General features: G+C 37.6%; 1 protein-coding gene and 1 non-coding gene across 2 annotated transcripts; both read right to left on the bottom strand.

Moving 5' to 3' along the window:
• Positions 1-705: 705 nt before the first annotated feature.
• On the bottom strand, positions 706-9,175 carry Lcch3 (Ligand-gated chloride channel homolog 3). Its single transcript, XM_028316101.1, has 10 exons — positions 9,075-9,175; positions 8,046-8,146; positions 7,353-7,420; positions 6,485-6,630; positions 5,942-6,099; positions 4,473-4,588; positions 3,856-4,024; positions 3,244-3,495; positions 2,260-2,448; positions 706-1,755 (listed from the first exon to the last, which is right to left on the bottom strand). Exons 1-10 carry the CDS (start codon positions 9,173-9,175, stop codon positions 1,577-1,579), a joined length of 1,479 nt encoding a protein of 492 aa, XP_028171902.1. The 3' UTR covers positions 706-1,576.
• Positions 9,176-12,438: 3,263 nt separating this feature from the next.
• Positions 12,439-12,511, bottom strand: TRNAR-UCU (transfer RNA arginine (anticodon UCU)). The gene has a single exon. It is a non-coding gene; the product is annotated as a tRNA-Arg (tRNA).
• Positions 12,512-13,692: the final 1,181 nt, after the last annotated feature.

The raw sequence follows: 13,692 nt of genomic DNA on the forward strand, positions 1-13,692 counted from the left end.
CTATCTGTTAGATTTCAGAGGTTCGGTTGCAAGTAATTTTGCCAGACATAAATTGACTTGGAGGCAAACTGAGATAGATGGCGAAAATCACGTTAAGCATCGCTGAAACCTCAGGTTCGAGCTTTTACAAAAGCCTCGGAGGGATAATTTCGCTTTGCGGAGAGATGGCGCTACGATGTGAGGAACTTTCGCTTTCTTAAGTTATTCTACGTGAAGGGATGCACTGTTCACCAGAAATCTTGTGTAGCTAGGTAGTTGCAGTTATGTATATCAAAATATTGGGTCGCGGAATTCTGTGGGATAATAATTTTGAACTTTTCTATCCATTTAATATTTCGTATATTATACATGTTATACGAGTAGAACCTTATGATTGTTGAGTGTCTTATCTCAAAATATTTACTGGCTTTCAGGATAAGGTTTTAAGTAAAACAAAATTTTGATAATAAACTTTATTTTTACAACTTTCTTTCGTAATATAATTAAACTATTGGCTTGCAATCTTCTCTATTATAAACATCAATTCAACTACGTGTTATCATCACTTATGCTATACGTTCATTCTATAAAGATTGATCGATATTTACAACGATTAAACAACTATAGTTCTTCATTTATAAAATAAATGGTTGAAACATTTCACCAATATATTGATTGATATTCCGCATTCTTGATAAATGAAATTTCGCTCTCTGATATCTTTAAAACGCTTTTTTACAGTTATGTTAAATTAGTTATTTATTATCTAAAGAAAAATTCAAGTATTTTATACAATATCTATGAAAGAATTAGACCGAGAAAGTCAGTATGCTTCGTTTGAATTTAATACATTTATAATGTAAATTGGTATTAGAACTTGTTTGCACCATAATTATTACTTTTTATTCCACGATTAATATTACACATAGATTATTTGAAGATCATTCGATACCTAATAGGACAGTGTATAGTATAGTAGAGTGTAAGCATTCATAATAATCATTCGCTTCCCTTTTGTTGCGTTTATTCTCTCTTTATTAAAATGTGATTGGCAGTTTAGTTACATGCAAATGAGCTAATCTACTGACATTTAGCACTACTAAAGTATTAACATTGAACTTTGGCCTCACTTTTGGCACGTATTCTCCGATCACAATAATAATCACCAATTCTTATCATGTTATTTTGTATGTGAACTTCTCATTACATTCCTGAACACTTAAGTACTTAAACAACAAAATTCGATTTAAAATTTACATAGTATTGTATGTTCTCTATGTTTTTGTTTCATAATGCTGTGAATCTTATAGCAATTATTGTTAAAATATAGATATATTAATTATTGGAATGGATCGTGCCTTAATAATTGTCAATATTTATTTTACTAAGTACTCCTTGTTAATTTTATTCCTAATTATTTTCTTGTGGGATATGTTACGGGAATCGTCCTTAATGTCTGCTTTTGAAACCCCTTTTAGAGTAAAAAATTACAACTGTGTGATAATAGTATTTTGATTTTCCACTAGGGACGTGAAATGGATTTGGCTCTAATACTTTACGCCACGAACTCACTGTGATTTTTATTATTTTTTTATAATTAATCAATAATGTAGAAGACCCAGTATACCGCGTTGAATACGAGGAAGCAGACAGGGAAGATCACGCGTGAATATGTGTCAATGACATTAACATCTCTAATTTTTGGCATGGACGCTTTGATAACAGTGGCTCCACGACGCAGGGCGTGGATCATTTTCGGCTTGCCTGTAGAACCGTCTGTAACAGAAATATATAATAATAATAAGTCATTTATTTCAACATATAGTCATAAGATAGAATTAATAATTAGGTATAATAATAATATCTTCAAACAAATTAAATTCAAACAATTAAATCAATTTTATCAATTTTTACATTTGGCCATCTGTTCATTAGTCAGTACATTAATCATAGAGCAATGATTAAATAATATAAATAAAATAAGATATAAACCAGTTTTTACCTGTGAATAACATTCTAAGGACTTAAACTCTGATGTAACTTTCTTTACAAGATACTATTTAATTCGATCATCCATCATTAGTCTGGCGATATAAACAGAAAAAAAAGTTTTCATAATACGGGAAACTGATCATTGACTAACTGGTGAAACTTCAACAAGCAAAAATTACTTTTTTCTTATGAGGTTCCGTTTACAACGTTCTTAAAAGTCAGTTTTAACTGATTACCATAAAAGCAGTAGTAGGTTATATCAAAGGGTTGAGAATTTGGAATACAAACTTTTGGAAGTTCTGGAATGCGGCCGCGTGCGGTACCGCAGATGAGTGTGGTCCCGCTGGATGCGGAGCGAGGGTGGCGCCCCCGTGGTCGCGGGCAGCGGCTTCGAGCGCAGTCCCAGCAGTGGGGACACTCGCCCAGCGCTGCTTGTGCACTCTCGGAGGGCTATGATCTCTTCAGGAGACCGTGAGCCTGGAGGAAAATAGAAATTAGTAATTAACTGAATGAAGTTAGAAAGCATCTTTGAATAGATTTATTTAAGAGTACCTACTACATACAGCCATAAAATAATAATTTGAATAACGGTTGTATTGCAGAATTCGCATAGAAATAACCAGAAAAGTAAGTCAGAAAACCGCCCTTGGGTTATTTTGTGATTAACTTTCAAATTATGATTTGTTAAATCACTCAAGTATACAGGGTGGAATTTTGTAATGCCACCTGGAGGGAAAGTACTCTTAATACTGCAGATAGAAAATTTTACTGAAAGAAAACCTTCCTTTATTTTTGAAAAGAAAGGGAACTGCATTCATAGATTTTCGAAAACTTTTCGAAAATTCACTATCATACCATACAAATTTCTGTAGTACATGATTAAAATAATTTAAGATTTTATGGATTTCCTTTCATTTGATTTATCAAGTTTGTTAGAGAGATTTCATCCTTATACTTGACCCTAACGATCGATGCAATAAAAATACAGGGTGTAATTTTTAACAGATTTTAGTTGGTTCGATTCCCAGGTGTAGCAAGCAAATTTTTGGAAATCTTTGAATGCAGTTCTATTGCTTTTCAAAAATAAAGGAATGTTTTCTTTGAGAAAATTTTTCTATCTACAATATTAACAGTACTTTCCCTCCAGGTGGCATTACAAAATTCCACCCTGTATATTAATCTCTACATGGTAATTTATTGATTGCGATCTTATAACTTGGTCATACATATTTTTTGTGTATCATAATATTTGTAATCATAACAAAACCTCACCCGTAGAACACTTCAAGTCCTTCTCCACACTCGTGCTAGTAGACATCTGCTCGCGATTCTTTAACTTCGCACGTTTCCTGGCCCGCGCGCCCCAGTACGTGTAGTTTACTGCGGCGTACTCGAGTAACGCAGCGAATACAAACACGAAGCACATCACTAAGTAGATGTCGATCGCCTTCACGTAGGAGATACGAGGAAGGCTGCTTCGAACTCCCGTGCTAATCGTCGTCATCGTTAGCACTGTGGTTATGCCTGCAGGAGTGAAATATACTTTTAATATCTGTTTACGTTTGAAATAGTATCGCGAAGTCGCGCTGGTGACTTGCGCGGTTTCTCTACATCGATGAAAATAACCGCCAGTTAAAGAATCGAACACTAGCAAAAGTTCTCGGCAAACAAACAAATCTAAAGGATTACTTTCTTGTTCAACACCATATAATGCTATAGATTATAAATGGCTCATCTGTTGTGTTTTCCAATAAAATAAAAACAAATGTAAAGAGATACTTAGATTTGTTGTATCTTAGATAGATACTGCACATACTGTTTTACATATTTTTATAAAGCTATCACTCTGATAACTACTTAATTTCCACGACTCTCAAAGCTTACCTAAAGCAACTCTGGCTGAAGTAGCCTCGTGGTTTATCCAGAAAGACACCCACGAGAGCATCACGATAAGTATACTCGGTAAATAAGTCTGGAATACGAAATAGCCGATGTTCCTTCGTAGCTTGAAGCTCAGCGACAGCCGCTGATATACGCCCGTCGCCAATTTCTCCTGAAAAGTGTCAGCTCTGTGAAACTGCCCCTGGTAAGAGCACTCGTGCACTCAACACTTCTAGTATCGGCGATCGGCAATTTTGTCGGACAAAGCTCTATGCAGCGAGGGAATGCTGACCTCCGACATTTGATCGGTCGATCAAGCGCTGTAGCGTCAACATAAGAATTGATGTATATGAAAAATTTTGTTCAATGCTAACGTTACTTTGTTAATTACCCCTGCTCTAATGCGCACCTTTTTGGTACTATCTTATATTTTACTACATACAGCATAAGCTCGTTGTAAGCTAACAGTGACATACAGAGTAAATTTAACAAAATGGATGGAAACTGCACCTCCAACTTCCTCAGACGTTATAACAACAAAAGTATCTAAGTTAAGTTATATGTATAGTCAGCATACAAAAACTTCGATTTCAATCGATCGCACACAAACTCACGTATACCTTTCTGTCATTAGTCTCGTGTCCCAGTATAGTGAACTGCGGAAGCTCCGCGTCCTCCACGCCCCGCACCGGTGTTTCCTTCCAGTACATGACCACGTCGGACACCGTGTACCCATCTGTAGGTATGACTCACGTTAGAATGCTGGTTTATGTCTGTTAGGCCATAGCACACTTATCAACCCGAAAAGGGCCGCCGTATCGCCTTTCGCGTTCTGTCAACCGGGAGGCGAGGCGTTTAAAGAATACTGACCGCCTCGAGTTGATACAGCTATGATCCGTTTCTAGGTTGATAAGTGTGCTTTGTCCTTTACGAACACCTACGTAACGACTCGGCAATGGAACGGAAACGCCTCACAGCTTGATTTTACATTTTGACAAAAGTGACGAGACGGTACCAATCCAGCCTTTATAAATGTGTAACAGCCCTATTTTTTATTTGTTCAAGTTTTTGTGTGTTTATTTTTGTTGGAATTCTGTTTAATTTGTGTGTTCAATTAATGGCCAATCCATAGTACTTATATTTGTTTAGTATTTGAAACGTAAAATATTAATCAACTAGCAATTGATATGGGGAGGAAAACATCTAAAGCAGTAAAATGTGGTAATTAATGAGATTAAGGTAATTTATGAAAGGGCTTTTAAAGCGAATGTGTTTATTACGTGCATGTGTAAAATGCTAACATGGTTACGAAATGTTAAACGTTGAGTTCCAGGAGAGCGAAGCGTCTGTGTATAATACCGATTGCAGTGAATATGCAATATTTAATTTCCATTTTTATGTAGTGGCTGGCGGCCTTTGTTGATCTCGAGCGAGCGAAGCATCGCAGAAGCTCGGCCTGGTAATGTCAAAGTAAGAAAATATCAATGTCATTTATGAAGATATGCCCCTGACATACATTATTATTTACACATTTTAAACTGTTTATTTAGATCAGTAGGTCAACTTTCATACTACTAGTTTTTAAATGCAGAACAAGGCAGATATTTGACCACAATCGCACCTGTAGATGCGCGCCGCGATAAGCGGTTGTCATGCCATTTTATCGATTTTGCCCATACATTTTGACGTCGATAAAAGTTATCACGGCGCTCATCTTAGGCCTCCTCATGTTAAGTGAGATGCTGTCTAGGATGATTCAAACTACAGATCTGCCCTGTAAGTTGTTAGACTTCGTACTCTCTCGATTTGACCTCAACCTAATTCTCCAAAAAAAAAGAATGGGTCTGTACTTCAGAGCACCTTCATTCTGATTGAGCTGATACCACATCTTATACATATTAGGGCTGTGGGCTGCAGGGCAAATAAAACAGTTCACTATCAACCATCTCTCGCTGGTGGTGGTAATGTATGTCAAGGTCACATAAACTCCAATGGATAATGGTGCATGAGTGCAATGCTCTGCCGTATGTTGGTGTAGTCGGGCCAAGCGAAGCGGAAGCGGCCTCGTGTTACAAGTTAAGAGTCACACAGCTTTCAATCTCGACGGTGCAGTTCTGGCTGTCCAGCGGGTAGTAGTGGAGGTCCATCATGCAGGCCAGGGTGGCTGTGAAGCGCATGCCGTAGGTGATGCTCCCGTCGCCGCCAAGTCGCACCAGTTTGTTGCGCTCCGTCACGTCGTGGAGGAAGCTAAAATGAAACTTTTGTCAATAATATTAAGTGCCATTTTATACAGCACTGTATAGTCCTAAACCAAACAAGGTTAGTACTTTGCTTTTAATTTTGTTTGTAAATAACATAATTACTTAATCCTACATAGAATATTAATCTAAAATACAGATATTATGTTGTAGATACATTGTTCATTCACAAAATGGTTGTGTTGTGCAGGTATCGAACCGAGCTACAATCATAGTAGAGTCACAGCGTGACCGAGTTCTCACCACTGTGCAAATCAGCTGTGTCCAAGTACCAGAATTATATTGACAGACTTCCCACCAAAATAACTAAAAACTGTCAGCAATAGTATTAAATTACACTTTTATTATAGTAAATAAAGTAAAGTTGAACTGACCTATTTTTGTCATTAGCAAAAAACGTATCTGGCACCCAAATCTTGTCGGCGAAGTCCCCCGATAAAGTCAGGACCTCATCCGGCAGACCGAAGGCCAACCTTTCATCTTTCCAGTACTGATTCAGATAAAGCGTTATTGTGTAATCCTGAAAGAGGCGTGGTTTTTAGACATCTCAACCGAAAACAGCCATTATACATTTTGAAGAAAGCTTTTACGTGATAAATTATAAGAAAGATAGATCTGATATCCCATGTTATTGTCGTCAAAACCAATGTCAAAACAGTTTACCGTAAAATAAGAACACGTGCGAGTAAGACATCAGACGGATGGATGGTAAATGGTTACAAGTTTATTATGTACATGTATTAGAATACGTGCATATAGTTATACCGTGAGTACATAGTAATGGGTAAGTGGGCGGCGACCTCAGATCCGGAGGCGGCGAGTGGCGGCGCAAAGTAAAGGCGACCATCGATTGGCGAGTCAGCACTCCGCCCCCGGGCACCGGCGACTCGATGTGTGTCAAGTGACGGCCTTGCTCTCTTTCCGATGCTATTAAAAGCTTAATGAATTACGATGGACGACCTGCTCGAGCGGTCCTTGATATGACCCGAAAACATCCCCCGGGGACTCAAGCACCCCCAAGGTCGGTGATTTGGGACGTGACTATGTTTTCATCCATCATGCTTAGATCTCGACTTGAGTAGATGTGCCGGAAAAGCGTGATATACAAATAACATGAAATTGACTGATAGTAAGGAAGTTGTGTGCTTTCTAATCTGCCAAATCAAGTTTTTGCTGAACTCTACAAAAATAATCTTCAAAACATTTCACTAGATTTTGTTAACCTAGTCAGCAACAACTTACCATATTAACCTCTGATATCGCATCAAAACTTGCGATCGTCAGATCCATGCCAACGTACAGAGGGTCGCCTGAAACCAATAATATTTTATGCATCCAAGTGAACCGCTGACGAATCTTGTTTGCCTACTAAATTCGATACAATATTGGATCTTTATGGTTCAAGGATTGCAATAACGTGCAGTGCCACGTATCACGTGCTTCTCGGAATATATCCGCCTCTGCAATAACATTTGCTCATGTGTATTTAGTGCGACGTCTAATGTTTATTTACTGACAGCGATGTTTCATAAGTAGATGGGTTGAAACTAAGTTTTAGCTACATAATTATTACTGAAATTAGGTTAGAACGGAAACTTACGTCATCTACCTGAAAACAAATGTATAATAAAATTCATTCTTGCATTGCAGAATGAATTATACATTTTGCAGGAAACTTTGTGATTTAGCTCTGAAACTTTTTTGTAACTTTTATATCTAATACATACTGTCATTTAAAGTTGGGCTAACATAATTGATTTTTAGTTTACACAATGACTTTTACCGAATAGTCATATCACCCTACATGTAAAATGTGTGGCTCTGTCTTCATTCATAAACATATAAAAGTTATGCTAATGTCCTAACTCAAGAGTTTTGATTACCTAATCTGCATTTGTATTCACATAGAATACAACGCAATTTTGTTTTACTTACCTCCGAAATTAGGCCGTAAGCGGATGTCGTAGCCGTCCAATATACGTGTTACGGTATGCGTGACGTTTTCGAGCCGATCGACGGCTGACAAACGCTCGCCCCTGCGACAAAATTTTTACTATTAGTATTAATTTATTTACTAAATAATAGAATTTAGCTTTCTATTGTTTATGGTATAAATCAAATTAAATCAATAATTGAAACTTTTATGTTCTCATGTAATGTTGTTAAAAACGGTTAAAACTCCAATAAGACTACACAATGTATCACTGTAACGGAAATATCAATGTTGCAATGTTTGTCAGCCTTATTTATTGCAAATTGAAATTACTTATACATGCCATGAATTTACTAAATAAATTCTTGCTCGTACCTACTTATTTACAGATGTATTCATTCATTAGGGTCGTGGTTATGTTAATATGAATAGGGTAATGAGACATATTACAATGTAAGATAGTTTTTCTCTGAGTGTGAAACTTAAAAAGCTAATGACTGATACTTTCCTATGTTTGCTCTACTTAAACTACTTAGTTATTCGGACCAACCAGAAAATTTACTTTGTCATCGACAGAATTTATAATTTAACAAAGTATGCATAGTGTAACGAGATAATGTTACAAGTTATGCCAGTAGGGAATTTACTTCGATGCCGTTTGCCGACGGCCGACGGCATGTCTTTGCGAGCGGCAAATATTCGGTCGCGGTTAGCGCTACCGAGCCATCAAATGCCTGTTTAAGTTTCAAATGTTTTGGAATTCACGATGTGGCCACTTCTATGACCCCGTTAACAAACTAAGGTGTTGTAAAAACGTTTGCGTCACCTTACACTTATCAAATATCTAACTTTTAAAAGTTACTAATTTTAAAGCTGCCAAATTGTTCGATAACAAAAAGTTTATAAACTCAAAGATAGGATTATATTCTAATGTTGTTAATTAAAAAATCTAATGCAACAATAGTTTTATGCACTTTTTCCTGCCAACAAACTTTCTACGGGTCCACTTTCGAAGTGTTGCTAAGACTTACCGTATTTGAGCGATAGTGAGTACAACGGGCAGCACGAGAAGCGCGAATCTGTGCGCGTGTTGGCGAGAGGCGCGCGCGCGAAGCGTGCGACGCGCGCTCATCGCGCGGTGGGGGCGCGCGCCAAGCGGCGCATCGCGCGCTCACCGCAACCTCGCAGCTACCAGCACCACCATCGTCAAGTTCTTCTTATTTGGGTTAAAGGCAATCAAACCTATGAGGTTTATTTATGCCAATGTCTAGCGGAAATTGATTTATAATAGAGGAGTATAACTCGAACAATAGAACATAGGTGTTTCAGTTCTATTGTTTTAATGGATTCCGTGGAGACACGTACTCCCGTAAGCAGGTTCAAGACGCCATCAGGTCCAAAGCGAGTTGTTCCAACTCGATGCGCGCTCAAATTGAAAGTTTTAATGTCTTTAATCACTTCACTGCACTTTAGAACACAAAGTTGCACCAGATTTGTATACTAAAGGTTAAATGAAAGCATTAAAACGGATTGAGCTGCTTACCGTTCAACTACCCGCCACGGGATCCATCGCCGAGTTCACAAGTTCGATAGCATCGCGTATTATCGCGGGCGCGATCTCTGCGCCTTTGGCGAGCGCGGGCGGCCGCGGCGGCGGCGGCGGTCGGAGTGTCGTCGCGCGTGCGCTAGCGTGGAGCGGGCTCGCTCGCGACTCGCTCTCTGTAGGCGAAAGGACGCTTCACTTTTTAACCCTTTACCTACGGGCCCTTGGAAACCCAAAGTCGCCTCTCAATACGGGGTATTTTAACCTATAAAATTGTTTGCTCCACTTTACATCAAGATATTTTAAAAAGTATGAGACTTACGGTATTGAAATTTGGAATATTATATTCTGCAACTAATGTAGTTTCATAATTACAAGCGCATTTTACACTTAATTTGCAATTTTATTGTTTTTTTGTCGTAAACCGTGATTTAGGCTATTATTTGGCTTTGCCAAAATAACAATAGATGCCACCCGTATTGAGAAGTGACTTTTGACTAGGCAACTATAGGTGCCTCCCGTAGGTAAGAGGTTAAATCTCGTCCCTTTTAATTGTCTCGTCGAGTTCGGTCTAGTTGAGAGTTTAGGAATGCTCAGCTGGCTGGATGTTACACTATGTTATTAGTTAAGGTGCCAATATAAGACCAACATAGGTACCAGTTTTAAATAAATTGAAAAATATATGCAAAGGAAGGAAGTATTTTACTTAGGTTTTGGAAAATACTGAAGCATGTTCAAATTATTTAGCGAAAAATAGCCTAAACTGTCTGTCTTAACGAAATTGACTCATGAGGTTTTATACATTATACTCGTAGCAATAAGAAAGAAAGAAGAATTCTTCAACTCAATTTAAATTAAAACGGCACAACTGATCCGGTCTTATCACTAGGAAGCTATCTTTAAACAATCCAAATAGATGTTAAACCATTGCACACTTTTCGATTAGAACATTCGAATTTTATATTACACACTATTAAGTACGGAACATAAAAGGAGTTCCAAGTCCGTGCGTCATTTTCACCTCACATTTCCACGGCACAGTGTCAGAGTCATGTGACGTGTGACCCGGTAAACTACATCTGGTTGCAGGCGCACGCGGAAGTTATTTGCCGGCGGCCGCGCCACTTCCGCCCGCCGATTAGAACCTGTGCCGCGGCGGGATTGGCGTTTGCATTTATTTTTCAACTAGCTGACCCGGCGAACTTTGTTCCGCCTTAATGGCAATAAATAAGCAGACTTTTTTTTTTAATTTCGAACGGGATAAAAAGTATCCTATGTCCATCTCCTGGCTCTAAACTACCTCCCTGACAATTTTCAGCTAAATCGGTTCAGCCGTTCTTGAGTTATAAGCGAAGTAACTAACACGACTTTCTTTTATATATATAGATATGCCTCAGTTTGCTTTAAATATAAACAACAGAACTACTTTGTCTAGCAATCTACACGCGCCAGCTAGCCTTGTACTCGTACTTTATACCAAACAGACAAAAAATCTCATCATGTGACTTTAAAATTTCCCAAACCAATGACCACAATACAAAAAACTCTCTTAATTTCATACTCTATACAGGGTGTTAGGTAAATGGGTATATAAGCCGACACTAGCCATATAAATGGTATGGTGAAGTCAGAAATTTGATATCATTATTTTAATTTTTTTAATTTTCATACAAAATAAATTTGATAAAATCCGATTTGTATGAAAATTAAAATAATTGAAATGAAGATATCAATTTTCTGACTTCACCATACCATTTATATGCCCATGTTAACATGGGCTAGTGTCGGCTCATATACCCATTTACCTAACACCCTGTATAGCTTAATCTTTGAATAGACAAAAGAAAAAAAGGTAAAATTAACTTATATCGCAACGCTGCTACGAAGACACAGCCGTAGGCAAAAATGATAGGTGTTAAGAAAGTCAAGGAAAAAGAAGTGACATTTCTTTGTGTTTCTCCCTACCCTACATATCAACAATATTGCTGAGTGCCGAGTTTGACTCGATGACACCGACTGAGGTCTATATACCGCAATTAAAATGAGTGCTAGAGCCGAGATTTGGCCACTACGATTACCGTAGCAATTTCGTAGCATCTTCGTAGCTTTATGCTCGTAGTATAGCCGTAGACCGCTACGAATATGCTACGCGCTACGGTATTGCTACGACGCTATTCTTTGACGTTTTTAAATGTTATTATAATAATAATAATATAATAATAATATAGTCTTTATTTCAGGCTTTTACATCCCATATCTTAATAATAAATTTTCAAAAAATTTAAATTGTAAACGTTGGAGACAATAATTATAATTTACCTAGTAGGTACCTACATAAAATTTAAAAGTTATTTAAAAACATGGGTAAAATTTAAAAATACGATTATTTAATAAATTAATGGATTATTGAATAATTTTTTTAAAACTGTAAAAATTTAAAATATTGTTTTATTTCCTATTCGCGCTCCGGTGAACATCCAACCAATGTGAGAGGAATGGACTTTTATACAGGTCATTGCTGACTACAGTTAGCAGCTCGTTAGGTGAGTCACGAATCCTCTGCCAGAAAGAAGCTATGCGTTCTCTCAACAGGGCAAAGAAATCCGGAACGCCGGCCTCCGCGAACATAGCAGATGCACTGCAACATCTCGGCAATCGCATCATAATACGAATAGCATTATCATTATTGTGCCTTAAAAGTAGTTTCCACCGAAAATAATAATTAATAAACACTGAATAAACTCTTTGTATAAGTCAAAAAGTTTATCACGAAATAGCAATGTATGAAATATGAAATTCTAATCCCCATCTCTTTACGTGGGTATATAAAAATAAACTAAATATCCTATTAGCATCCCTGGCGGGGATCGAACCCGCGACCTTTGGATTAGAAGTCCAACGCGCTATCCTCTGCGCCACAGGGACAGACAAGCACCTAGTCCTTATTACTGCTTGCTTTTACTTATCATCAACTACCCTAGTGAATTACAAAAGTGCTGCCCACGTTCTGTTGAGAATGCTCAAAGGATGACACGATGCGATGTTGGAACGAGACGTCCGCGAGGCGAGGCCGGTAACGACGCGATTTGCGAGCGACGTGCCACACGCAGACCCTACGCCGGTCGCGATAGCTTTTATCTTTTGTAATACGAGTTCTTTTGCCAATTTCAATTACCTGATCCTGCGGTTGGCATGTTTGAATAGGAAATGCAATTATAATTTATAGTGATTTCATGATTTCAGTTACACTAAGCGTAAAAATACATATTTAGAGAATCTTTACCTATTATTTACATGTTCAATCGACAGTACACAACTACATATGTATGATTACAAATTATGGTAACATAATAATAAACGTGTATTTGCTATTCTAGAACTTACTAATTTAGTCTGTGCTGGAAATTCGAACAAAGTTTCACTTCTCTACAAAATCTTGATAAAGAGCATTAAAAAAGTCAAATCAAATCAAATCAATACAAAAATATTTATTAAATTTTGACCAGGATTTTGACACTTAGGCATTAATATAGAAAATGTTTTTTTCTAATTCCATTCGTCTAAGTACTCATTGAAAACCAAAACAAGACGCGTTTCAGTTTCGGAATTCAATAGTATTGGCGCGGATCACACCGCCCTCTCGAAGGGCACATTATGTGGTCGATTCCAGCTGGGTAGGGTGTCGTTTGAGGATCGTGCTCCACGACTCAGGTCCCAGGTTTCGACTTTCTTTTACACTTCTCAGAGCATCACTGGTTCCTAAAAGTACCTATTTAGTTTCAGGCAAGAATTCAAAAAAACATATTTATTATTTTTCGATCTATCATGTGATGCAACAATAGCTATGTTTCTATAATTATCGAAGTTTTTAAATTTAATCTTAACAGGTTTCCTATACATATACTTTGGTACTAACCGGAAATACGACCAAATTGCATCACTATATCATCTTTCTAATACACTCGTACCTAAATGAAATGCAATGCTCATTTTGATGTTAATAAACCGCTAGTATACAAAACTGTTACATGGAAAGCGCATAGCAATCTCAGTGCGGTATTACGTTCCCACTTCCCACGTACGAATTCCTATTTCATATGCTTGTA

The sequence above is a fragment of the Ostrinia furnacalis genome, unplaced genomic scaffold (genome assembly GCF_004193835.3).
Source record: "Ostrinia furnacalis isolate ACB-3 unplaced genomic scaffold, ASM419383v2 OfSCF5438, whole genome shotgun sequence".
NCBI lineage: Eukaryota > Metazoa > Arthropoda > Insecta > Lepidoptera > Crambidae > Ostrinia > Ostrinia furnacalis.

Bases quoted from the DNA above. Each gene is read 5' to 3' on its own strand.
- Lcch3 (XM_028316101.1), bottom strand. From the start codon at position 9,175: ATGAGCGCGCGTCGCACGCTTCGCGCGCGCGCCTCTCGCCAACACGCG. The intron at 8,147-9,074 runs GTAAGTCTTAGC...ATTTTGTCGCAG, and splicing joins CTCACTATCGCTCAAATACG to GGGCGAGCGTTTGTCAGCCG. The intron at 4,025-4,472 runs GTATACGTGAGT...GACACTTTTCAG, and splicing joins ACGAGACTAATGACAGAAAG to GAGAAATTGGCGACGGGCGT.